Source organism: Podarcis pityusensis (assembly GCF_964106645.2).
Source record: "Podarcis pityusensis genome assembly, chromosome: 1".
Lineage (NCBI taxonomy): Eukaryota > Metazoa > Chordata > Lepidosauria > Squamata > Lacertidae > Podarcis > Podarcis pityusensis.
Genome location: NC_138028.1, coordinates 122,569,208 through 122,595,022, shown reverse-complemented (window position 1 = coordinate 122,595,022; position 25,815 = coordinate 122,569,208). Strand labels below are relative to the sequence as shown.

Below are 25,815 nucleotides of genomic sequence, written 5' to 3'. Positions count from 1 at the left end.
AAAACAGCAAACTGGCACCATCATTCTCCTATTTGGCTGGAGGGTGGAAAGTGTGAGTATCTGGCTCAGCCAGAGCAGCTTCCTCAATTTCATCAGTATTCGGATGAAGAGAACAGAAGTTTAACGCTGGTTTAATTTACAAGCTACAGTGGTGCCCCGCAAGACGAATGCCTCGCAAGACGGAAAACCGCTAGACGAAAGGGTTTTCCGTTTTTCAATGCGCTTCGCAGGACGAATTTCCCTATGGGCTTGCTTCGCAAGACGAAAATGTCTTGCGAGTCTTGAGATTTTTTTCCGCTTCCCCCCCCTTTTTCTAAGCCGCTAAGCCTTTAATAGCCGCTAAACCGCTAATAGCGCTAATCCGCTAATAGGGTTGCTTCGCAAGACGAAAAAACCGCTAGACGAAGATACTCGCGGAACGGATTAATTTCGTCTTGCGAGGCACCACTGTAGTTCTTTATATTTGTTACCTTGCCCTGATGATCGTGCTTCATTTCCCAGCCCCTCGGCAACTCAAGCTGCTTGTTGGCAAACATATTCAAGAAGCCCACCAAATCTCGATTATGCTGGTAGCGCTCGAAATGGTGGGTATCCCGCCGGACTTTGGTGATCATGTGCTTCAGACACGTATTGTTTGTAAACATGCGGTAGGCACTCTGGACAGTGGGAGGGGAAGAAGAAACAAAGACAATTATTTTCGGAAGCTAAACGTTAGGCTTTGAATGTCTACGCAAGCCTCGGAAGGCTGGATAAAGGGGGCCTTAAGAGTTTTGTCATTCGTCTTGTATAAGCAGCAATTCCTCCTGGGCTTGCTAGATGTACCGCTGGGTCATTTTAAAATTCACCTAGAGGCTTTCTAAAACTGTCATGTCAAGCACCAGCAGGAGGGGTTCAGGTACAACCTCAATCAGACACATAGGAGATGAAAATATAGTTTCTGTCTCTGAACCCATTAACAATTACTGAAAATTGTTGTTGTTATTTTATTTCAACATACAACAACATCATACGAATAAATAATGAAATACCCCACCCAAACACAGAAGCTGGTGCTTAGGTTATTATTAATATCCCACTTAACAAATTAAAAAGTGGGACCCGCAACAAAGTGTTGCAGTGTTCTGTGTTAATGTTCTGTGTTCTCCTGTTCTGTGTTAATGTTCCATGCTCCACCGAAGACTTACAGGAAGCTCACTCCACCCTCTTGACCAGTTTTCAAATCCTTTCCCCAAAAAGCACTCAGCATCCTATGACCACTCACCATGCTCAGCCCTCACTGAGCTGTTTTGAGAAGGGAGGGATGTCTCCTTCAGGTTAAAAAATTCTATTGCTGTATCCCTTGGGGATCCCCAGAACACAGTAACGCCTGCCTCTTGTCTTTCAGTAACTGCATTTCTGTTAGGAAGAGGTCATAACTCTGCACTTTACAATAGGAAAGACTGAGAACGTGAAACAGTTGAAATGTCTTTTTCTCTACATTGACTCTTTCTCTGCCACCCTACCCTGATTAAACCCTTTTCTCCAACTGCCTTGGAGCACTCCTGTCCATGAGATGAAGCTCTTCACCAAATTCCCAATGGCCTAGGGGTTTACAACCACGAAGGCTTCTCTGAATGTGGTCTTAATTTCAATGTAGTCAGCTCTACAATCTCCAAAACTATTATACCAGTGTGATACGCAGGGTGCTATCATAGAACCTTAGCCCAAACAGCAAACTCCTTGGGATCTGTTTATACAAACACCAAGGGAGTGAGTTACCACATGATTTCCATAGGCAGCTGCTAACTTATCCATTCCAGTTGGGCCTGAGGATCCGGAACACCAGGGAGTGTTAGCGTTACACTGCAGTAATGGATATGGGTCATTTTGCTTCTACACCAGGAGAAACTGTTTTCATGGTGTTGCAAACTTCCCTCTTCTGGAATCCCACAAAAACCAGTGTGATAGATGTGTGTTGCTGTGCACAGGTCTCCTCTCTCAGCAGTTTATCCTGTTCTTCTATTCTTTCCCCTCCTCATAACATTTTACAATACATAAGAAATACACAATATGATCACAACTTAATTCAAAAAATCCTTTTCGTAATTGTTACCTTAGTGAAAATGGCTTATGTGTGTTATTATTATTTATTAAGTATGCATATCTCAGGGCGGTTCACAACATAAAAATACAAGATAATAAACACAAAATGCTTAATAAAGAAACCAAGAACAAAAGCAATTAAAATAATTATCTTACATACCAGGGGAGGGCAGGCTCCAGCCTTATGAAACCTTCTCTGAGTTTTTTTACTATAACCCTGAACTTCACCAATTGAAGCCAGTGGTGAAAGGCATTCACTTGCAGGATAAAGGACATGGTGTCTCTGAACAGCTGCTAAACCCAGGGATTTGTTTTGAATGCAGGAAATGAGCTGAGCTCACAGTTCTCCAGCATAAAAACACATTCCTGGTTATCCCAAGCCTTCCCAATTTCAGCAGTATAATGGGGGCGGAGGGAGTGTTTTTGTTATTCTCGCTGCTATTGCTAGATAATGGGGAGTTACTAGTCTACTGCAAACCACCAGATGCCTACCAGTAGACCCCAATTCTGCCCAACCCAATATTGAGGGGGAGAGTGCTTATGTAGCCTAAATGTACCCACACATAAGATGGAGCTATTGCTAGACTCAGGAGAACCTTAAGAGAGAGACACCCACACCTCAAAAAGAACCCAGTGAAGACGGATTGTGTTCAGTGGGCATGGAACACTGACTCACTGTTGTGGGTGGGAACTAGAATCCTGAATAGGGAGCACGCCGCGCTGCAACATTTCGTGGCAGCTCTCACCTGCCATCGCTCTCATAATACTGGAAATGGAAACCCTCCACATCCCTGCAAGTGTTTGCGTACAGGTATAATTGCGCCGACTACTCACAGGGTTAGAATGCAGCACTGTGAAGAATTCTGGGCTGATAAGGAATTTCACAGGGGGAGATTGTAGCAGCAGAGTAAGCCTGGATCTGGAGGTAGAATGAGGAAGCACATTCTCCCTTCGGAAATCTGACAAATGGACATAGCCACGAATTAGTGCAAAGGCTTCAACATCGTAAACAACAACAACAACAACAAATAAATACATTTATTTATACCCCACCCTCCCCAGCCAGGGCCGGGCTCAGGGCGGCTAACACCAAATATAAATTACAATAAAACGTAATAGGGGAAAAACAAACAAAAACAGTTAATTAAAATACGGCTTAAAATACAGCTTAAAATGCAGCCTCATTTTAGTAGTAGCCCATAAATCAAGACCATAAAGGGAGGAAACATCAGATATTCACCTGAGCCAGGTATCCATGCTGGTCCTACATGGGCCAGCAAAAAAAGGGGGGGGGGATTTATACCAAATCCCATATAAGGGGTCAGAGTGAGTCTAAGCCGAAAGCCTGGAGGAACAGCTCCGTCTTGCAGGCCCTGCGGAAGGATGTAAAATCCCGCAGGGCCCTGGTCTCTTGTGACAGAGCGTTCCACCAAGTTGGGGCCAGTGCTGAAGAGGCCCTAGTTGAGACCAATCTAACCTCCTTGAGGCTCAGGGCCTCCAAAGTGTTGTTGTTTAAGGACCTTAAGGTCCTCCAAGGGGCATCCCAAGAATTAGCTGTTGTTCTTCCTTTATCTTTGTTATAGAATACTCTTTTCTCGTTCATACTTAACTCTAACAGTTTTGAAATTAAATAGGCAACCGAAAGAATGCTTGTTGGATCCTTATTTCAGGTGAATAATGAACACCAGCCGGTCTATAACAATCAGACCTTGAGGGCGGGGAAACAATCAGATTTTGAAACACTAATGTTTTCCCTGTACTTTACAAGTCTGCTTTTTACTTACTATTAAAAATGCATAACGCTTTTTTTTAAAAAAACCAGGTCTGGTTTTTAATACGTGAGAGTGTATTATATATGATAATAATAGGGTTGTTATTATTATTATTATTATTATTATTATTATTATTACTATTGCAGAACCCAATCATAAGCAACTGGGTGGAATCGTATTAAGCTTAAAAATGGGGGTGAGTGGTAAAATGAGGATATTGCAGCTGGAAAGAAAGAGGAGAGGAGAGGAGAGGGAGGGGCAGGAGTTAAGGGAGAATAGAAGTGATAAAAATTCCCAAGTTCTTATCAACCCAATGAATTCACTACAGGCCATTGCAAAGATGATATCAGCTTAACCAGTTGCAGTTTACACTACTATATATATTATACTTTTAAATAAATCTGGATAGCCACTACAGCAAGGTGTGGTTGCATGATGTGGAAAAGCAGGTTTTGCTGCTGACATTTATTATGCCAAAAAAAAAAGTAAGTAAGTAAATGAACCCACGGAGATGGAAATCCAGGATTAACGTCACAAACTTTTGCTACAGCTCTTTGGGTGAGCCACACTTTTTGTCCTTTTGACCTCACATGCCTGCTACAAAATGAATCACTTAAATGGTTGCATTTATTTCAAATGTACCTTTTTAATGTAGAATTGGTATTGTTTGCAGCACAAGGTTTGCAAAACTGAACTGCTTTTGTATTACTGTGTCGCGGTAAAGAATGGTTTAGGCTGTGCATGAGCAGAAAAGAACCTAGGCAAGCCTTGCGACTCACACATTCCCTATTCCCCTCTTCCTATGCAGCCAAGTATGAGAAATTAGGAAGCTTTTGCTTTGTTTTAACTGCAGTTCGTCATGTCTTCTACCATTGTTTTATCAGTAAATTCGCTATGATGTTTTTAAGTTTGATGTACTATGCACTGTCTAGAAGCAGGGATCACCAACCCGGTGCTGGTGGACAACATGCTACTTGTGGAGTCTTCCAGCGGTGCCCATAGGCCGATGCCTCACACTGCGAGGTTTCTTTCTTTCTTTTTAAAAAGAAAGTATCTTGCACTCCTAGAAAGAACGTTATGGGGCAAAATGTGCAAGTACCGTCTTTTTTTTGTGTATAACACACACACACACACACACACACACACACGCCCCTTGTTTTTGGGGACTCCAAATTAAGAAAATGGGAGGAGATTGTATCCGTGTATAAGAATTTTAAACATATTTTTTAAAGAAAAAAACCCTAGTCTTATACACGGAAAAATACGGTATCTTCTAAGAGATTTCTGTGAAATGGGAGTGACGTGGCTATATTTTTCCTGGTTCTGAGATATGCGTCCTGTTGTGATTGGACAACAACTCTGTGTGTGTGTGTGTGTGTGTGTGTGTGTGTGTGTTGTATGATGTCCATAATCAGGCCAGCAGGAAATAGCCAACTTCCCACGTTAACCATAAGGCTGTTGCTGGGGCTCCAATAGTGTGTTATACCACGCCCCTTCCACAGCAACCATTTTGTGACTGGCAACCACGGCACTTTCTCAAAAGTGCCCACTAGTTCAGTTGGTGGTCCTTGGCCTGGAGAACACCGTTGGGACAGGTGGCATAGAAGCATAATGAAATATAAAAAAACCAACAAAGTGTGAGAAGTGTGGCACTAAATGGGGCCTTGCCTGCATTAGGCTGCTGGAAATCTGCATCCTCTCCAGCTCCATCCATAGGATTTGGGTGCTCCTCCGGTCTGTCATTAGTCATTGTCCGTCGAATGCTCTGGTACCTGAAGTTCCAAGACTGGTATTATGTATGGTACCCAATAAATACATCAGAGACTCCAGCACACTCAACACACTGATACACAGCCGAAACCAGAAGTTAAATTGTTAAATGGCTTTCCCTCAGGCTTTTAGGGATCAGGCCTGGGGTTGGGGGTGCAGGGAGTAGTCCAGCACAATTCCTTTTTTTTCTTTTTCTTTTTAACTTGAGAACTTCTTCATGACATGATCCTAGCCTATCAGGAATCAAGTAGTGAACAAGTTGACATCAAAGATCCACATAGCCAACTGTGATTTAGCTACATGACATCATCACCATCAAGGGCAAAAGCAGCTCATCAAGGACACACTCACTTCCCACCTTCCACCCCCAGTGCCGGGTTGCCGCTGTACATAAAACGTCAATATTATAAAATAATTCTGGAAATCTCCATCAATATCTTCACACCTTTTCAAGTGGCGCCCCCATCCCCGGTGGTCGGAAACAGAAGTTGCCTTTCAAGAGCTAAGAAAACATGAAACTCACCCCTCCCCTTCACCGTAACGTATCTTGCACGCTTATTTACAGACTGGAAGGTCATTATTTCTGGATTAACAACAAACCTACATATGGTGTAAGTTATTTCCAACCAGGCAAAGTTTTTTGATTTGAAACAATGATGTCTGATCGTCTTCTTCTTCTTCTTCGTTCAGAATAATGGTACATGGCAGGAAAGATATTTTTTAAAAAAAACCTGCATATATAACAGCCAATTTGAATAATACTCACCTGCGATTCAGTTGCTCCATTTGCTGTATGGAGTTGGAACGCTGAAGGATCTGTTGGGCCGGGGGAGCTGTGGGACGTTGCCACGTTGTCGTCCTGTTCACGTGGTCCACGTAGAATATCCTCCCGTGACTGTCAATGCGTGCCTCCCAATCTAAGGTAAGAAGATGCATTGTAAAACACAAGGGATCGGGTATTTTAAAGCAGTGCCTCCAAAAACCTCTGCTAGCTAGTATCCCTATTTCCTTTTTTTGGCATTCTGTAAAAGGCAAAATCACAGGACGTGGGTGGTGCTGTGGGTTAAACCACAGAGCCTAGGACTTGCCGATCAGATGGTTGGCGGTTCGAATCCCCGCAACGGGGTGAGCTCCCGTTGCTCAGTCCCTGCTCCTGCCAACCTAGCAGTTCAAAAGCATGTCAAAGTGCATGTAGATAAATAGGTACCACTCCGGCGGGAAGGTAAACGGTGTTTCCGTGCACTGCTCCGGTTTGCCAGAAGCAGCTTAGTCATGCTGGCCACATGATTTGGAAGCCGTACGCCGGCTCCCTCGGCCAATAAAGCGAGATGAGCGCCGCAACCCCAGAGTCGGCCACGACTGGACCTAATGGTCAGCAGCCTTTTCCTCATTACACCCAATGCAGAGGTGCAGCAGAAATCTGAAAACACAGCTTAAAGCTGAATCATGCTGAGACCTAGCATGTAGACTCCTCTGTACTCAGGAGCTTTCCGTTATTTCATGGATTTATTCCTCATGGCAGACTAGCGATCCTCTTGTGACTCACTTATGTGTCTTGATGCAATGTTTGGGAGTTACTGATTTAGAGACTCTATGGAATGAGCTCCATACCCAATGAAAAAGGAGGTAGCTCAGTGTTAGAACACACAAGTTGTGTGTGCTGAAGGTCTCAGATTCCATCTCTGGCCTCTCCCATTGGAAGGATCTAGTAGCAAATGACGAAAAAGGCCTTTGCTTGAGACCTCAGAGAGTGGCAGCCAGTCAAAGTAGACAGTACTGAGCTAGATGAACAATAATCTAACCTGTTATAAAAGCAGCTTCCTATGTCCCTATGAAACAATTCGATTTCCACTGGGGAGGACATCACAACAGAAGCGGCATCTCCAGGGACATGGAAGCAAATAGCTTCAAGCACATCCATTTGCATTTTTTGAGCCTGGTGAAACAAAATGTGGCATGTTTCACACACAACTTCTGGTTCTCTCAGAGACAACGCTTTTTTGGAAATCTACAGCAGCGCTTTTCCCTTTTGTGGGGGCATATACCCTGAAATCCTGGGAATTAATAAGGAGAAGCTTCTCACTTGGTGGCAGGGCCTCATCCACTCTCTGATAGCGACTAACGTCCTGGCGAACCGAGGGAAGAGTTCTAAGAGGCTGGTGCCCATTAGTTTGGGAACCTAAAAGACAAAGAAGCTGTTTCACTAACAATTTTCAACTGAAACACGAACGGTGTCACACTTTATATTAGGGTTTCCCAAATTTGGGTCTCCAGCTGTTTCTGGACTACAATTACCACCACCCCTGACCACTGGGCCTGCTAGCTAGGGATGGTGGGAGCTGTAGTCCAAAAAAACACAGCTGGAGACCCAAGTTTGGGAAACCCTGCTTTAGATGTTCCAAAGGAAATCCAAACTGAAATGATCACCCAATGGTCTCCTTTTCTGAACGACATGCCGCCGTTCTCCAAATTGTTTCTCCAAATTGTCACAGAATAGACAGTGCAGATTTATAGCAGACTCTCTCTCTCTCTCTCTCTCTCTCTCTCTCTCTCTCTCTCTCACACACACACACACACACACACACAAAATACATGCAAACTGCTCATCAGCACAGAATGTGAAAAATTGGAAGATCTGGGGTTTTATTCAATGGAGGCACAGCTTCACTGATACAGGGTTTCAGTTTCAGGAAAGTCACCCACCCTCCTGATGCTCTGTAGGACACCATCGACACTGTGCACTAGGAATGTAAGAAGAGCCTACTGGATCAGGCCAATGGCCCATCTAGCCTAGCATCCTGTTCTCACAATGGCAGCCCAGATGCCTGTGAGAAATCCTCACGCAGAACCCGAGTTCCACCCACCCCCTGGAAAGGTTTTGTGGGAGTGCAGAGGCTACTGAAGGGTAAGATGAATAGAGGAAGGTCAGTTGCATGAACTGCCTTCTACTCAAAGTCATTGGCCAAAACCTGAAGACCTTGCTCATCACTCCATGAGAGCTCTCACACAGGAACCTCTTGGTCTATGAATCCCAAACTTCCTGCTATTGTTGGACTACAACTCCCATCAGTCCCAGACACCAAGGCCAAGGGACGGGAATGATGGGAGTTGTAGTGCAACAACAGCTGGTGACCGAAGTTTGAGAAAACAGTAATTTGACAGATAGGAAAAGTAAGATAAGTAGATGGGAGGCTAGAACAGCAAAACAATAGCACGTAACTTACACACCCACACACTTCTGAGCATGTCTAGGTTTCTCAACGAAAGGGAGAAAACCCTGAAGGGGTGTGAGAGCCTTTGCACAAGTGGTTAATTATCTGCATGCATATTCTCAAAAAAATATAAATAAATAAGGTCTGCTGATGCTGCTGGATGCAACGTTTTATTATCCAAAACGTAGTTCATGCGTTTGAGATAGCTAATGACTACTCTGCACTGTAAACTGAGTCCATCACAGAATGAAATGAGGTGAGGTGGGAGGGCAAATACAACATACAGGTGGACTCAGCAAGGCACATAATCAAGCAGTCTGCTCTCACAATCATTACCTCCCGTGGCTCCATCCACCTGGGCAGCATCTCCCTCGCAAGCAGCCTGCACCCCTGCAGCCCCTTCCTCCTGAAGCTGACCACGTGCAGCTGCAGCCTGCAGGCTCTGCCTCCTCTGCCAGATCTCCTCAGCCTCATCTCCATCCTGTAGCCCGCTGGCTTCAGGCAGCTGCCCCTCCTCTGGAGCGCTCGGTATGTTCACTGCGGGCAAAGAGGCCTGAGTGCACACAACTTCCTGGGTCTCCGGGGCAGGCTCGCTGCTGGCAGCATCCATGGCGCAAGCTCCCTCTTCCTCCTCCTGGGGAGAAAAGGCCGGCGTCTCAGGAAACCGGGCGCTTTCAAAGGAAGAGCACTGCGTGTCGACGGACGAGAGTCGGGGAGCCGTGCCTTCATTGCACGAGCCGTCGGCCCCTTCCACATCACTTTCTCCCTCCGGCCTAGTGCTTGATTCGCTTACACTCTCCGTACGGGCTGCGTCGCTCGGCTCAGTTTCTGATGAAAACTGAGAAGGTTCTGATCCCTGGTCGACGGATTCAGCCTCCCTAATTTCTCTTCTGCCTGCAGGAGCAGACTCGGGAGCTCCTGTGTCCGTCTCCGTGGCAGGCTGCTGTTCTGCCTCTTGGGGGATACAAATTTCACTGCCAGGTGGGTCAACTGGTCCGTCATCCTGAGGCTCTTGAGGATTTTCGGTTTCTTCTCCTGCCTGCTCTGCTTCAGGAAGCCCTTCAGAGGTCTCCTGCTGGCCATCAGAAGGTTGCAATGGCATTTCCTCTTCTGGAGCTCTCTCGCTTTCCTCGAGGCCCCCCTGGCTTTGTGCGGTTTGGCTCGGCGAACAGTTTAAGCAAGTCACTTCAGCGTTCCTGGCAGCACCATTCAGCATGACTAACCCGCCGCCATCGTCGTCATCCAGCAATGACTGGAACCCCAAACCTTGGTGGTATTCATGCTCCTCTTCATCGGAGTCAATGTGAAGCATAGCATTAAGCCTAGTGTCGGTAGGGAAGCTGCTTCTCAATTTTGGGGATGGCCCAACAGTTCGCTCGTTGCAAACGGACGTCCCAGTCCAAGAGTGACTGCTTTGCTCTATTGCATCCAAGTAGTCATTCAGGGAGTCCTGGCGGCCTCTGGGAGGAGACGACCTGGAAGCTGCAGAAGTCAGATCTTCCTGGTCCGTTTCCAGAGTTGTACTAGTCCTGAGAGAATGCCTTGTGATGGCATCTCCAGTTGATTCCTCAAGGATCGGGCCGTTTGAGCAAACTGGAGGTGGGTCATGATGCCCTGCAGGCACATCTTCATCGTCAGAAGGACTCCCTAAATCTCCGTTTACAGAGTTTACTCCTAGCAGCGTCCCCACAGCTTCTGGTGAAGAATCTACAATGAAAAACGCAAAGAATGACTAGCAATATAATGATAATTTATTATTTATACCCCGCCCATATGGCGGGTTTCCCCAGCCACTCTGGGCAGCTCCCAACAGAATATTAAAAATACGATAGAAGATCAAACATTTAAAACTTCTCTAAATAGGGCTGCCTTCGGATGTCTTCTAAAAGTCAGATACAGTCATACCACGGGTTACAGATGCTTCAGGTTGCTCATTTTTGGGTTGTGCACCGCGCCGAACCTGGAAGTACCAGAACGGATTACTTCTGGGTTTCAGTGCTCGCACATGCCAGAAGCACCAAATCACGACCCACGTATGTGGAGACGCGGCACTGCAGGTTGTGAACGCTGTGGGTTGCAAACGTGCCTCCTGCACAGATCACGTTCGCAACCCAAGCATCCACTGTGGTTGTTTATTTCCTTGACATCTGATGGGAGTGCGTGCCACCGAGAAGGCCCTCTGCCTGGTTCCCTGAAACCTCACTTCTTGCAGTGAGGGAACCACCAGAAGGCCCTCGGAGCTGGACCTCAGTGTCTGGGCTGAATGATGGGAATGGAGACGCTCCTTCAGGTATACTGGGCCGAGGCCGTCTAGGGCTTTAAAGGTCAGCACCAAAACAAGGATGCAGAAAAGGGGAGGTATGGGGAAGTCCGGAAAGTAAGGTTTATGAAAAAATGGCTATGAAATTATACATGTTTATATGTTTGTATGTTGGTGTATTGTGTATTGTTTGTTTGTTTTTTTTATTTTGTGTTTGGAAAATTAATAAAAATTTATTTTAAAAAAAATAATAAAAAAAAATTAAAGGTCAGCACCAACACTTTGAATTGTGCTTGGAAACGTCCTGGGAGCCAACGTAGGTCTTTCAGGATATAATCCAGAGGAGACTTACAACCCCAGGAGACACACTGGAGTACACACCTGAGTAAAAACACTAAACTTTGGGGGCAGGTATTTTTCTAGGTGGGGAAAGTGAGGAAAGTTCAGGTTTATGTTAGCAGCATGTATGGGATGTTTATGCCAACTGGTTTGGATGAAGATGTTATATTTATTTAAGCCTCTCCCCACCTTTCACAATGGATATGTGGCCATAAATCTAATGACGTGTACAAGCTCTTGAAGTTCACTGCTCCACCAGTTTAGAGTGTGGGTAGTAGAAATGAAAATATTGTGACAGCAGGTATGGAAGCCAGCTGTACCACAACTGCCACATCAGGGAGACCAGCTGAGTAAGAAGCATTCAATAGGTTGCCACCACAGTCTTCTTTACCTCCTGGCTGCTGGCTGTGAGCGACAGCTCGGCTATGAGCCAGTTATTTGCCCTGGTTGAGAGAACATCCAGGTAGTGCCTCCTCATCACTGAAAGAGCAAAGCAGTTTTCTTGCCAATTACCATATTTTTCGCTCTATAAGACGCACCAGACCATAAGACGCACCTAGTTTTTGGAGGAGGAAAACAAGGGAAAAAATATTCTGAATCCCAGAAGCCAGAACAACAAGAGGGATCACTGCACAGCGAAAGCAGCGAACCCTCTTGCTGTTCTGGCTTCTGGGATAGCTGCGCAGCCTGCATTTGCTCCATAAGATGCACACACATTTCCCCTTACTTTTTAGGAGGGAAAAAATGAGTCTTATAGAGCAAAAATACGGTAGTTTTGATGGTAAAAAGACAATGTTCCTTGAGCTTGTAACCAATGTCCTTTCCAAAACCTCGTCAATTTTTTTAATAAAAAATAAGATTAAGAGACCAGAGGAAAAGACAGAATGGTGCTTAAAGAAAAACAAAAACAAACATTAAACATCTAGTTAACCTATGGAAGGCTATTGCTCACAAAGGCAGAATTGACACTACGTGCAGAAACAGCACGTAGCGCCTTTGGTTGGTCAAAGGTGAAAGGCTTATATAAAACCGCTATGCTCTGTATTTAAGGTCTTTGAACCCAGGCAGCTTTGACCGACAGGTTGCCTGGCACAGCCGATGAAGTTCAGTGGCATGCATGAAAGGCACTATTAACACCTTGGGAGAGCTGGTAGATGGGCAGCTGTGGTGTGAGAATATCTCAAAGGATATCTCAGTTTGGGGCTCAGGTTGTACATTCCAAAGCAAGGGGATTTATGGGGAACTAGAGACATACTCATGGAAAGGCAGATCCAAGTCACAGTGGGGCAGCTAGGGAACCAGGTGGGGCAGATAGCTACACAGAGAGTATATACAGACTCACTGCAGCTTTCTTCCGCAGGATCATTTTAAAAATTGGTGATGTTGTGCAGGGGTGGGGTGGGGGAACGACAACTAATCTTATGAAATATACCATCATGAAAATTCCTGCAATGCTGTCAGTTCTTTCAAAACCAGTTCTGGAGCGTGTATGGTGCTCAAGAAAAGACACTTAACCGCTTTTCTGAATTGCATGCTCTTGTACATGAACTTAGGCTTAGCACGTAACCACACATTGATATATAGCGATGTGGGTGTGAGCTTTTTACAAAACGGTAATATAAACACTGCCTGATTTATATAAAAAAAGCAGGAAAGCCAGAAGCACATTCTGTACCACGTGCCTCTAAAATAGATCAAAGGTTTCATATCAGCTCGAGCTTTCAATTTTATTGCAACATAAAATGAACAGCCCATGAATATAGCATTAGATCCACATTCCCTAAAGAGAAAGAGAAAGAAAACTTCGAAAACATTAATTTATAGATTTATACAGCACCATCGAGGTACTTTACAGAATATGTTTTATATAAAAGGGCCCTGCTCCAAAAAATTAGCAGTCTATGTTTCACTCTATTCCCCCCACCCCCGGCAAACCTGAGAATGTTAGATTTGGGAGTATTACTTAAAATGGGAGCTAAGAGGTGACACCAGTAGCTTTTCTTAACAAAAATCAAAGCTTGCTAGATACATAGAGCTATCTAGGCATACTAGAGCGCAACAGCAATTGTTAAGGAAGTGAGGAAATGGTCAGACAAGGATTTCTCTCAGAAATGAACAGTAAAATAAAGGAATGTAATAAAGCTAGGCACATAAGTTATAGAAATGTAAATAAATAGGGTGCCTTATCAACATGGCCATAATCAGATACAAGAGATTATAAAATGGAAGGTGTAGCCCTGCAATTGTCTGTGTACAGCCTTGGTGGGCAATAATTTGGAAGGATCTGGTTAGGAGGGGTGTAAAGGCATAATTTTGCCGTTTAGTGGCAAGGGGTGGAGTGATTAACAAGATACAGACTGCGAGGGTGCGGAGAATTGAGATTCTTTAAGATGCATCAGTTTCAATTTCTATCCTTCTCCTCCCCACCTCTCTTTTGTTTTCCTGTGGTTATTTGGTTTTGTGGATAGTGACACATCTTTTACATACGGCTGTGGTTACACTGAGTTATAGTGCACGATAAATCAAAATACGGCTCAAGACACTTGGAAAGACGTAACCGGCCGCACATGAAACACCTTCCACCCAACAGCAAATGTGCACATTTTTGTTGCAAACTCTCACCTTCATGGATCGAAGATGTAATCTCTACCTTGAACTGAAGATAGCCGCTTACATGGTCAGCTGGAAGCCTTCTGCCAAGGTTGTAGCTGAGAATTTGGTCTCTGCGAAGGAGAAGAAATATATGAGGTCTCTCTTGTGCTCTGTGTAACTTTCAAAGTGCTTTCAACCACACCTGAACCAAAACAAAAAAACAAAAACCAGGGGAGACAGTTCCACAAATGTTTCCATTTTTTGTTTGTTTGTTTGTTCAGTGGTAGAGAAAAAGTCCAGAACTATTTTCAGGAGAGATGGGCCAGTCTTCCTTGTCTGACTCTGCTCCAGAAGAGGACAATGAAACTATTGCAAACAACCTGATCCAGCTAAGGAGAACTGTACAGTGGTACCTCAGGTTAAGTACTTAATTCGTTCCCGAGGTCCGTTCTTAACCTGAAAGTGTTCTTAACCTGAAGCACCACTTTAGTTAATGGGGCCTCCTGCTGCCACCACACCACTGGAGCATGATTTCTGTTCTCATCCTGAAGCAAAGTTCTTAACCCGAGGTACTATTTCTGGGTTAGCGGAGTCTGTAACCTGAAGCGTATGTAACCTGAAGCATATGTAACACAAGGTACCACTGTATATGGAAGCAGGCTACCAAATATTTATCAATAGATTTGTTAGCACTACAACCCCTTAAATCTTCTCCAGTTTGGTTCAAAATCTGAGCCAAAGAAGAATTCTTCGCTTCCCCCACTTGCTTCTGCTGCCCTCTTCTGTCTCCAAAAGCCTTTCTCATAATACCCACCCTCAAGCATGCTTCCTTGTTTCTTTTGCACAAGCCCTTGGGAGAACTTTATCTCTATTCTCTCTGTGTGCCTTCAGTGCCTTGTCCACCATAGCAAATGAGAGAGAAGTTAGTTTCGGCAGTGAGGGGGATAAAGTGGATGGCTTTCAGAAATGGCAGTTCCATGAACCGGGTCAGGAAAACTACCCAATACGTTCTGATTTAAGGGAGGAGAGAGAGAGAGACGGGGTAATTTCTGAGTTAATCCAAGGTGAGCTCCTGGGAGCTGTCTCACCTCTCTCCTCATCACTTGCAAATCAGGATCCACACTGTGAATTCGATGTGCATCCAGATGTGGATGTTGCAGTTCTGCAGGACATTGCTCTCAGTGGGATGCACCTCTGGATGTCAAAAAGGATGGTGCATCTAACAAACAAGATGAATTTTAACAGGGAGAAATGTAAAGTATTGCACTTGGGCAAAAAAAATGAGAGGCACAAATACAAGATGGGGGACACCTGGCTTGAGAGCAGTACATGTGAAAAGGATCTAGGAGTCTTGGTTGACCACAAACTTGACATGAGCCAACAGTGTGACGCGGCAGCTAAAAAAGCCAATGCAATTCTGGGCTGCATCAATAGGAGTATAGCATCTAGATCAAGGGAAGTAATAGTGCCACTGTATTCTGCTCTGGTCAGACCTCACCTGGAGTACTGTGTCCAGTTCTGGGCACCACAGTTCAAGAAGGACACTGACAAACTGGAACGTGTCCAGAGGAGGGCAACCAAAATGGTCAAAGGCCTGGAAACGATGCCTTATGAGGAACGGCTAAGGGAGCTGGGCATGTTTAGCCTGGAGAAGAGGAGGTTAAGGGGTGATATGATAGCCATGTTCAAATATATAAAAGGATGTCACATAGAGGAGGGAGAAAGGTTGTTTTCTGCTGCTCCAGAGAAGCGGACACGGAGCAATGGATCCAAACTACAAGAAAGAAGATTCCACCTAAACATTAGGAAGAACTTCCTGACAGTAAGAGCTGTTCAACAGTGGAATTTGCTGCCAAAGAGTGTGGTGGAGTCTCCTTCTTTGGAGGTCTTCAAGCAGAGGCTTGACAACCATATGTCAGGAGTGCTCTGATGGTGTTCCTGCTTGGCAGGGGGTTGGACTCGATGGCCCTTGTGGTCTCTTCCAACTCTATGATTCTATGATTCTATGATTCTATCTAGATGTGCAACCCTTTGCAAGCAATGCTGTGCAGACAGACAACATCCACATGAAGACCTGCTTTTGTATGCACACACCTTAGTTACAGTGTGGATCCTGTTTGTATATGCAAATCTGGACCAGAGACTTTTTGTGGTAAAATGGAGGTTTTACAACCTCGCAGTACACTATGGCAGGACAAGGAGTATCAGCCTGGTTACCTCATCAATAGGCTGACGCACTCCCTCTTTCCCCTCAATTTAGAGTTTTGGTAGTATGAGGGCCACTAACTGGCTACGTGGAACTGTGTTATCACCACAGCAGCTATTTAATCCCTTGCTGATTGAGATCACATAGGCAACGGGAAAATAAAACTTTGTTTAAAGGAAAAATGCCAAAGAAGAAACAGTCGGGAGAAGAAGGAAGCTAGAGTGGACAAACATGTAAACAGTAAGAATAAGGGTGATCATTTCAGGCCACCCAAAAGCCATGATCTATTGCTATTTTGTTGATGTTTTAAATTACATTTTACAGATATTAATTGGTGTATCTTATTGCATTTGATGCTGTAAGCTGCCTTTATGCATTTTATGAAAATGTGGATCATAAATATTCAAACAAATGACTATTTTTTTGTGCAAAAATAAATGTTCACCCCTGAAAATTTGGCACAATGCTAGTTTTACTTTCCTGTGTTCTTAACAACATACTGAAGTAGTCACAGCAAACACACACACACACACACACACACAGTATAGCCATGACTGACAGATAATGGAAATAATTATAAATGAATCTACTGTATTTCCTTTAACTGTCAGATATTCTTCAAATTCAAAAAAGTGCATAATTCAGCATTACAAAATATTAAGTGGAAATATTCTGCCCCCTGGTGGCTTAAACAAATGTATTTATATTCTCTCTTCAGCTGAACACTACAATAAGAATAGTGAACTACTACAAGAGATGGGAAATGAACATGTGAGCAATTAAGCAATATCTCAAAACTTGCCTAGAATAGTAATGATGATATTCTAGTACCCAGCAGTGTGCAAATTTATTTAAAACACCTCTATCAGACTAGCATATCAGAATTCTTGAATTTCAGATTGGAATCAGAAATCCAAATCAAACAAAAAAGCAACATGGTACTCAAAATTATTTGAATACTTAAAAAAAAAAGCCAGCATTTCTTAAGAAAATAACGTTTTGTTCTTGAGACTATGACCCATGTTCAAAGAACCTTGAATGTTTTAGAACACTAAAAAGCAACTAATTGGCCCAATGGGATTCTCCTATGGGGGGGGGGGGAGCGCCAAGCTCAGCCAAAATAACCTGATCTAATCTTGTCAAATCTGCAATGTATTTTTTCTTACCTGCATCAACACCACCTTGGAAAAAGCTGACAACTGTTTTAAAACTGAATTTGTCTTTCTCCATTTATGCAACGTGTTATTTTGGTGGGGAAATCTGCGAAAAAGGAGGCCATTTGTTTACAAGCTGATTTTATCCTTGATAGTCATGCAAGAAGCATGGCAACACTGTGCTGAACTAGAAACTTCACAGAACTGAGGACAGGCAGTTGTTGTTTTTTTAATCTATACTATCACCCAGATTGGGTGCCTTTTACAGTCAACTGAAAATGTTCCATGGGCTTCAGAATGTTCCGAGTTCTACAGGAGGAGTGTTTAAAATAAAGTATTCCCAGTAGGAATATTCTACATCCAGCTGAAGCTAAGAACAAGAGACCTTTAGTTTCAACTGATCTGAAATGTGTGTGCTTATTTGGCCCCATCTACCAGCAACTTCTCCTTCATTTGTTGTTGTTTAGTCGTTTAGTCGTGTCCGACTCTTCGTGACCCCATGGACCAGAGCACGCCAGGCACTTCTGTCCTCCACTGCCTCCCGCAGTTTGATCAAACTCATGCTGGTAGCTTCAAGAACACCATCCAACCATCTCATTCTCTGTCGTCCCCTTCTCCTTGTGCCCTCCATCTTTCCCAACATCAGGGTCTTTTCCAGGGAGTTTTCTCTTCTCATGAGGTGGCCAAAGTATTGGAGCCTCAGCTTCAGGATCTGTCCTTCCAGTGAGTCTCAATAAAAGCTACAGTTACACAAGTCATGGATAAAATTGATGGAGTAATGAATCTACTGGACACAGTCCATCAACTGCTTAAGACGCCCTGGGAGTACTGAATGTATTCCCAGATGCAACCGCCTCCATCGAGCAAGCTGAAGCAGCAAACCCCCATGCTCACAAGCCATATGGGGAATGTACATTGATGAATATTGCGTTTTTGAAACACCAAAGCACGAAGTGTGTAGCCAGCATAGTGATGGCAACAAGAGGCAAAAAACCACTGTGCTAGATGTACCTCTGTGAGATCCTTCCTCTGTTAGTGCTGCAGTTACTAGGCAAGGTGTGGAAGCCCTCGGTGGACCTAAGAATTTCAAGTTGCATTGGGACTAAGGTGTTTCACACATCTGAAGGCTGTTAAGTGTCATTTGTCAAAATACTTTGGGCATTTTATTTCATGTTCTATATTTCATGGGCTCTTATTAAACACTATGCCTTGTTTCCTCTTAATTGCTCTTTTCCTATATGATTATATATCTTAGGGTTGTCATATTTCAAAAAGTGAAAACCAGGACACTAAAGTGTCAGTTTGAATTTCTTAGTTCAGAAAGTATTGATCTGATGTGTAGTAGTAGTAGCAGCAGTAATAATAATAATAATAATAATAATAATAATAATAATTTATTTGTACCCCGCCCATCTGACTGGGTTTCCCCAGCCACTCTGGGCGGCTTCCAACAGAGATTAAAAATACATTAAAACATCAATCATTAAAAACTTCCCTAACTATATGGATCAATATTTAGCAGAATTCCATGCTGAGCTTTTCTTGTGTGCCAAATCTCACTTCCGACATGGGCTACATCCAAATTTTCCTGGACATTTCAGCCATTTTACACCCAGACGCTGTTTACGAGGACCAAATACTGGCTATGTCTGGGAAATCTGGGAAAGCAACTGCAGCATACACTCATCCCCAACCTGTTATTCAACATTTATAGCATATCATCACTGTAGGTTGAAAATTTGACATTAGGTAAGATATATTCTTGTGCAACTCTTCACGAGTTGTACGAAGCAAGTGAACCTTACACATTTAATAGAACAGTCACCGGAGACTATAACATAAATGTGACAAAAAGTTCATTAACGTTTAGAGACAGCATGGGATGCATTAAAATATTAGTGCTGTCCTAATCTTCAATGAAATTAGTTGCATCTTTCTAATTAATAAGAAGATAGTCTGAAGTGTTTGAATGGTATGAAAAAAATATATAAATGTTCTGAATAAATTTGCACACCACTGTATGAACCTGTTCTCCCACAACTCAACATATTTTGACACACAAAAAGGATTTAAAGTAGTTATAAGCAAATGATAAATAGAAAGAGTGAAATAGCTTTTACAAGAGAAAAACGTTTACTGATAGAAAGAGCGAAAACTTTTGAATTCCTAGAATACTTTGAGGCAAGATTCAAATCAAACAGTAAGTTTACAAAAATGCTTGGCTTCCTGGTAATTGAAATTTAAATTATTTATATTTTGTTAGGGAAAGGCAAACTTCCTTTTCCTCTTGGCTGATTTAAAATAAATAATGAAAGTGTGTTTGTTTACCCTATTGCATGCCTTTCCAATAGTCTCTGGACTGGTATAGTAAGCTTCCCAAGAAAACGCTTGATGATCGGCCGACTCTTCGCAAATTTATCTTTGATTTCAATTTCCAAGACGTCTGTTAGAAGTGCTACGAAAGAATATTTCTGGAAATAAGAAAACAAACATGTATTTCATATCACAATCAACATCAAATATAGCAACTCTTGATTTGTTCAGCAACGCCTGAGTTCAGGGGTACAAAACAGCCCCCCAAAAAATATTTGGCAGGAAAACCACAGAATAAATCTTAGCCACACATGCAAGCAGCCTCATGAACTACCATTGCTAGGATTTTTGTCACCAAGAAGAACATAGGGCACAAGGAAACAGCACGTAATGCAAAGGAATAAGAGAGTTTTGTTCTAAGAAAAGATAATCCAATTAGCCTACTTTTCACATGAACGGGAAGTCTGAATCTATATTCCTGGATAAAGCAGAATGCAATTGGGAAGGCTCCAGTGGGCTAGTGACAGAACAGATTTTTGTTCCCCAGATAATACTGGGGGGCAGACATGCACTTAGAATTAAGGAACAGGGTGTAGGAACTCTTGTCAGCAATAACCCAAAGAAAGAATTTCTACCACAGATACTGTGAGGTTCCTTGAAAGCCATCGATTACCTCTCTGTGCCAAACAGGATTTGTTGTGTTACTGATGATAGTAGACCGCCTTTCCTGGCCATGGTGAGCAAATGTAGGAAATGTGCTCTTTTTTCCAGGCTGAATGGACATCTTTAAGTAAGGATCAGGATTGAAGAACATTCCTTTCTTAAGTCCAACTGCCCTAATGTCTTTAAAACACAGAAAAGGAAAAACAGAAAACATGGCGCCAATTATTTTTCACCAAATGCCTTTACTTTGTTATCCAGCTTTTCACCAAGTGTTCTGACAGCGTAGGGCAGATTGACAGATAGGCAGGCTTCAACATGGCTTCAATATTTATTGTTGGAAAAGTACACATACAAAACAAAACATCAATTCTACAGCATGCAGACATTATCTTGCATCAGTTATTCTATATTCAATCAGAAGAGCACAATTTGGCTTTTGAGGGGGGCAAATAATATTTATAAAGTACAGAGACATTTAACACCACATATAACTTCCAAAAGAAGTATGTCAATTGTAATGGAGAAGCACCCTAAAACATGAAGTTCAGTTTCTTTCACATGTATCATCTGCTAACTTCTTCAAAAAACAAAAGCAAACTCCAATTGTACTGCTGGGTTAGATTTTTAATACTGCGTCGATATGGTTGTACATTTTGTCCATCGTTTATTAATTTGGTATACCCATCTCAATTTAAAGAGAGTCATGTTGTTTGTTCAGATGTTAGGCAGTTGGTAGAAGAGATTGATATGTACATAGTAAGCTGTGTTATACCAAGTCAGATCATTGTCCATCTAACTCCATACTGTCTACACTGACTGCCTGTGGCTCTGGGAATTAATATGAGACTTGCTTTCATGCAAAACATGTGCTTTACCAGAGAGTTATGGCTCCGCCTCTTGTTCAGTGTATTAATCTGCACAGTGTTGATGTGTTGGTTAAGACATGGATTTATTTGCATATTGCTGAAGGTAGATAATGCTATTTATCTAGAAAAAGAGGCGCCAGAACTCACCATGAACGAGGGCCTCCCTCATTCTCTTATAATGACAATGGTGCCCACCTGAGGGGTGCCAGAACTGAGTTCCAGTGAAAAAAAGCCCTGGAGATAGCCAAATTAGTGGGTGGGATAATTACACCAACTTCCTGGCTAGAGGCAAAAGAATTCTATTTATGCAACTAGGCTTAACATAGCTGCCTCTCATGAAACACCTAACCTTTGCTTATTTTATTCTACTTTCTTAAAAAATAATAATAATGGTGTGCTAATAATAGAGGAAACATTAATTCCCAGCAAAGAGACAAAAGGTGTTAGCAATGGAAATTCAGGGGAAGATCAAGACATTCTAGAAACCTGTGAAAAATATGCGACAGGGTAAATGTGCTAGTGTTTGATCTGGGGTTTTATCAGCAGTGAGCAAATGTTAAAATAGCAACAGTGATAAATGTGCGTATAAACAAGAGAGAGCAAGAGAGCGCGATATGGGAAGCAAAAGCTCAAAAATACAAAATTCTGCACTTCTCCAGGTTGTCCTTCAACACATATAGGTAGAAAAGTCATGTTAATGACCAGATTTCGGAGTTCAGCTGCAGCGATGTCTGCAGTTTAGCAACACCACAGAAATGCAGCACTTCAAAAGACACCAGTTTCTGAACACTTTTCTGTACAAAAACAAAAGCACTCCATGAAATAAATCCATTCTGCTAAGTTCTGATGAGGTCTGCGCCATTGCTTTTAATTTTGACATCTTTATACTGAGTAACATATTTCAGCAGAAGAACCATTTTTGGAACAAGGAGGTTAATCTGTCCAGGGAGCTGAAAAAGTGTGAGCAGCGTAGCTGAACATTCTGGCTCACCATCTCTGGGTGCCTGTCAAATGTCCCCTCCACCCTCGAAGATAGCTGTTTCACCTGTCAGCTCACATATAATATCAGATAGATACAGAACAAGACTCCTGACCTTGCAGAACATGTTCCTTGCATAAAGGAAGGATCCGAAGTGAATGAGCAGCCACAGGAACACTAACCAACTCTCAGAGGTGAATCAGTGCATGCAAAATTGGGCTCTGTGTCAGGTCCAGAGGGAGCAGCAGGTAAGAGAAAAATCCCTTTGTCTCAACTCACATGCAGGTCCTCAGCGATGCTTAGACTGGGAGCCAGAAGGGCTTGCCTGACCATTAGGTCCAGTCGTGGCCGACTCTGGGGTTGTGGCGCTCATCTTGCTCTATAGGCCGAGGGAGCCGGCGTACAGCTTCCAAGTCATGTGGCCAGCATGACTAAGCCGCTTTTGGCGAACCAGAGCAGCGCACGGAAACGCCGTTTTACCTTCCTGCCAGAGCGGTACCTATTTATCTACTTGCACTTTGACGTGCTTTCGAACTGCTAGCTTGGCAGGAGCAGGGACTGAGCAACAGGAGCTCACCCCGTCGCGGGGATTCAAACCGCCAACCTTCTGATCGGCAAGTCCTAGGCTCTGTGGTTTAACCCAAAGCGCCACCCGCGTCCCTATCTTCACTGCTAGCTGGAGCAAAAAATGTCCTTGCCTGAATGAAGGTGGACAACACAACACGGGATGCCTATAACCAGGACTTTCTTTTCTAGAAAAAGAGGTGCCTGGAACTTGCTGAGCTTTTTTTTGTTGTTGAGCTTTTTCTGGGGCAGAGCACCAGCCCAAAGTTCCACCCATTCACCCTACTGTCAAGGGGTGGGGGGCACTTGTGCCGCCGACATCTGCACCACCACAATCGCCTTGCCACCCGCAGCCCCGAGCGCCATACCGCCAAACACCTCTGTCGTGCAGCCCTGAGTTCCGTGCAGGGGGATGGCACCACAGAGATGCTGGAATGCAACAAAGAGGTGCCAGGACTCAGTTCTGGTGAGTTCTGGCTGAAAAAAAGCCCTGCCTATAACCACACACACACACATTATATCCTTCCCCCAACATTTACAGAATGAGCAACATTTCCTAAAACACAAGTTCACAATACCTTCATTTAAAGTGGGGGGGGGGGAAGGAAAAGAGAATTTAAAAGTATTCTTACCTGAGAGCGTAAAGCTAACTAATTTTCGGGAGTGCTGGCTTGCCGAACCACCTTCAGTGCCCTCTGCCCCCATCTGAAAAGAGGGGGAAATTATTGTGGTCACTTCTGAATGTGAAAGTAGTATGTAAATTAGAGAAAGAATTAAGGGAACAGAATTATGACAGACTGCCCAGTGCTGTTTTTCTAGAAAAGAGGTGCCAGAACTCGCCACGAACACCTCCCTCATTCTCTTAGAATGGCAATGGCACTCACCTGAGCCAATTTGAGAGAGTGTTTTACCCGGAAAGGCAGTATAAAAATACTGAGATAAATTAAATAAAAATCATTGTAAGCAACAAATTGCATATTCCTGACAGTGTTATTTTTACGACAAATAGGCTTGTAGAGAGATAAGCTCCCACAGCCTTCTTAAGTGTTTATTTTTTTATTATGTGTGTGAGAGAGATGGAGAAGAGAGGCAGTTCACACAACATGGAAAAGCAAGCTCATTCAGCCCGGACACTGAGGTCCAGCTCCGAGGGCCTTCTGGCCGTTCCCTCCCTGCAAAAAGTGAGATTACAGGGAACCAGGCAGAGGGCCTTCTCGGTAGTGGTGCCCGCCCTGTGGAACACCCTCTCACCAGATGTAAAGGAAATAAACAACTATCTGACTTTTAGAAAACATCTGAAGACAGCCCTGTTTAGGGAAGTTTTTAATGTTTGATGTTTTATTGCCTTATTATTATTACTGTATTAATATTAATATTTTGTTGGGAGCCACCCAGAGTGGCTGGGGAAACCCAGCCAGATGGGCTTGGTATAAATAATAAATCATCATCATCATCATCATCTGCGGCCTACTGGAATTGCATGAATGTCTCCTTGCTGGTCTTTTTTTACTCCGGCACTGAGCTAAGCCAAGGCCTGCCCTAGTGTGTTGTCTGAACCCAGGATTGTGGTTAAGCTGTCTCCTTAGAACCACACGTTGCAGCCAACGTTTGTTCTTGGGTAGTTTGGCTTACCATGGCATGCAGCAATGGGGGGAGAGAGGAAGAGAGAAATATGGTTGTAATTTGCTGTAGCCTACTCAACAAAGAGGGACGCGGGTGGCGCTGTGGGTAAAACCTCAGCGCCTAGGACTTGCCGATCGCATGGTCGGCGGTTCGAATCCCCGCGGCGGGGTGCGCTCCCGTCGTTCGGTCCCAGCGCCTGCCAACCTAGCAGTTCGAAAGCACCCCCGGGTGCAAGTAGATAAATAGGGACCGCTTACCAGCAGGAAGGTAAACGGCGTTCCGTGTGCTGCTCTGGTGCCGGTTCGCCAGAGCAGCTTCGTCACGCTGGCCACGTGACCCAGAAGTGTCTGCGGACAGCGCTGGCTCCCAGCCTCTAGAGTGAGATGAGCGCACAACCCTAGAGTCTGTCAATACTGGCCCGTACGGGCAGGGGTACCTTTACCTTTTACTCAACAAAGAACAAAGCATCTGTCTGTGGAACACACCAGCCAGTGACCATACTGAATATTTATGGGCAATAGTAGAGTTGGCATGCATTAAGTCAGAGAACAGGACCACAAGGGTAGCTCATTCAACATGCAGAATTAAAACAAAGTGATAAAATCCTGGACACACTGAAGTCTCTGCTACCAGCTTCAGGTGACGATGTGATAAGTGAAATTAACTTCAGTGACAATGGAAGGATTTCACTCATCACATCTTCCCATTGACATCCTCACTAGATCAGATAACTTACTGGAAAATATCAGATGCCAACCTAAATTAGCAAGTTTAATGTTAGCGTTAAAACAGATTGGCTCGGTGTCACGCAATGAATAAAAGATACTCACCATCACAGCAGGGTTTTTCACAGTGATACATGGAGTTGTTGCTCGCAGGGCTCCGCTTATACCATGGTAGTATTTAAAGCAGATCTTTATTTCAGCTGCGGGGGAAATAATGGAAGGGTGGGGTAAGAGTATGCAGAACTCATGAAAGATTCGCATTACTGAATGGAAGCAGTCAGTCAATGGAACAGCTGCTTGGGAACACACTGCTTGCAACGCAACAACTTGCAACCATTTGAGAAAGATAATACCTGTTACTCTATTAAAAGATCCTCTTAAAGACTTGTGGCAATGAGCATACTGTTGGGGAGACCCCTGGTATATTCCCTATTTTTTTCTTTCTTTCTCGTAGGTGGTTGCAAGCACCCTTACCTGTAACCCTACTATTCACAGGAGCCAACTCCTATCTGAGGGGGCAGCCCCCACAAATTGATGGGTATTGCCCTTGAAATGGTGTGCATGCACGCACTGCGTCATGTGATCAATTATGTGGGGCGGGGCTTAACTGCCCTCCCCCCCCCAATATTTTATCCAAGTTGGCACCCCTCCTACTATTATACATCCCAACCCCAGTATCCTCAACTGCATCAGCT

At 43.8% G+C, this 25,815-nt stretch overlaps 1 protein-coding gene across 6 annotated transcripts in view; it reads right to left on the bottom strand.

Annotated features, from left to right (window-relative positions):
- HECW2 (HECT, C2 and WW domain containing E3 ubiquitin protein ligase 2) overlaps positions 1 to 25,815 on the bottom strand; it is a 197,397-nt gene that overhangs the window by 69,207 nt on the left and 102,375 nt on the right. For all 6 annotated transcript variants that reach the window (XM_081023230.1, XM_081023231.1, XM_081023226.1 and 3 more), the window contains 11 exons: positions 25,226 to 25,320; positions 23,405 to 23,477; positions 20,374 to 20,543; positions 19,716 to 19,858; positions 14,058 to 14,158; positions 9,173 to 10,543; positions 7,708 to 7,803; positions 6,391 to 6,541; positions 5,523 to 5,626; positions 2,917 to 3,041; positions 471 to 656 (listed from right to left, as the gene is read on the bottom strand). In XM_081023230.1, the coding sequence (XP_080879356.1) occupies positions 471 to 656; positions 2,917 to 3,041; positions 5,523 to 5,626; positions 6,391 to 6,541; positions 7,708 to 7,803; positions 9,173 to 10,543; positions 14,058 to 14,158; positions 19,716 to 19,858; positions 20,374 to 20,543; positions 23,405 to 23,477; positions 25,226 to 25,320 (2,615 nt within the window). The remainder of the gene's footprint in view (positions 1 to 470; positions 657 to 2,916; positions 3,042 to 5,522; positions 5,627 to 6,390; positions 6,542 to 7,707; positions 7,804 to 9,172; positions 10,544 to 14,057; positions 14,159 to 19,715; positions 19,859 to 20,373; positions 20,544 to 23,404; positions 23,478 to 25,225; positions 25,321 to 25,815) is intronic.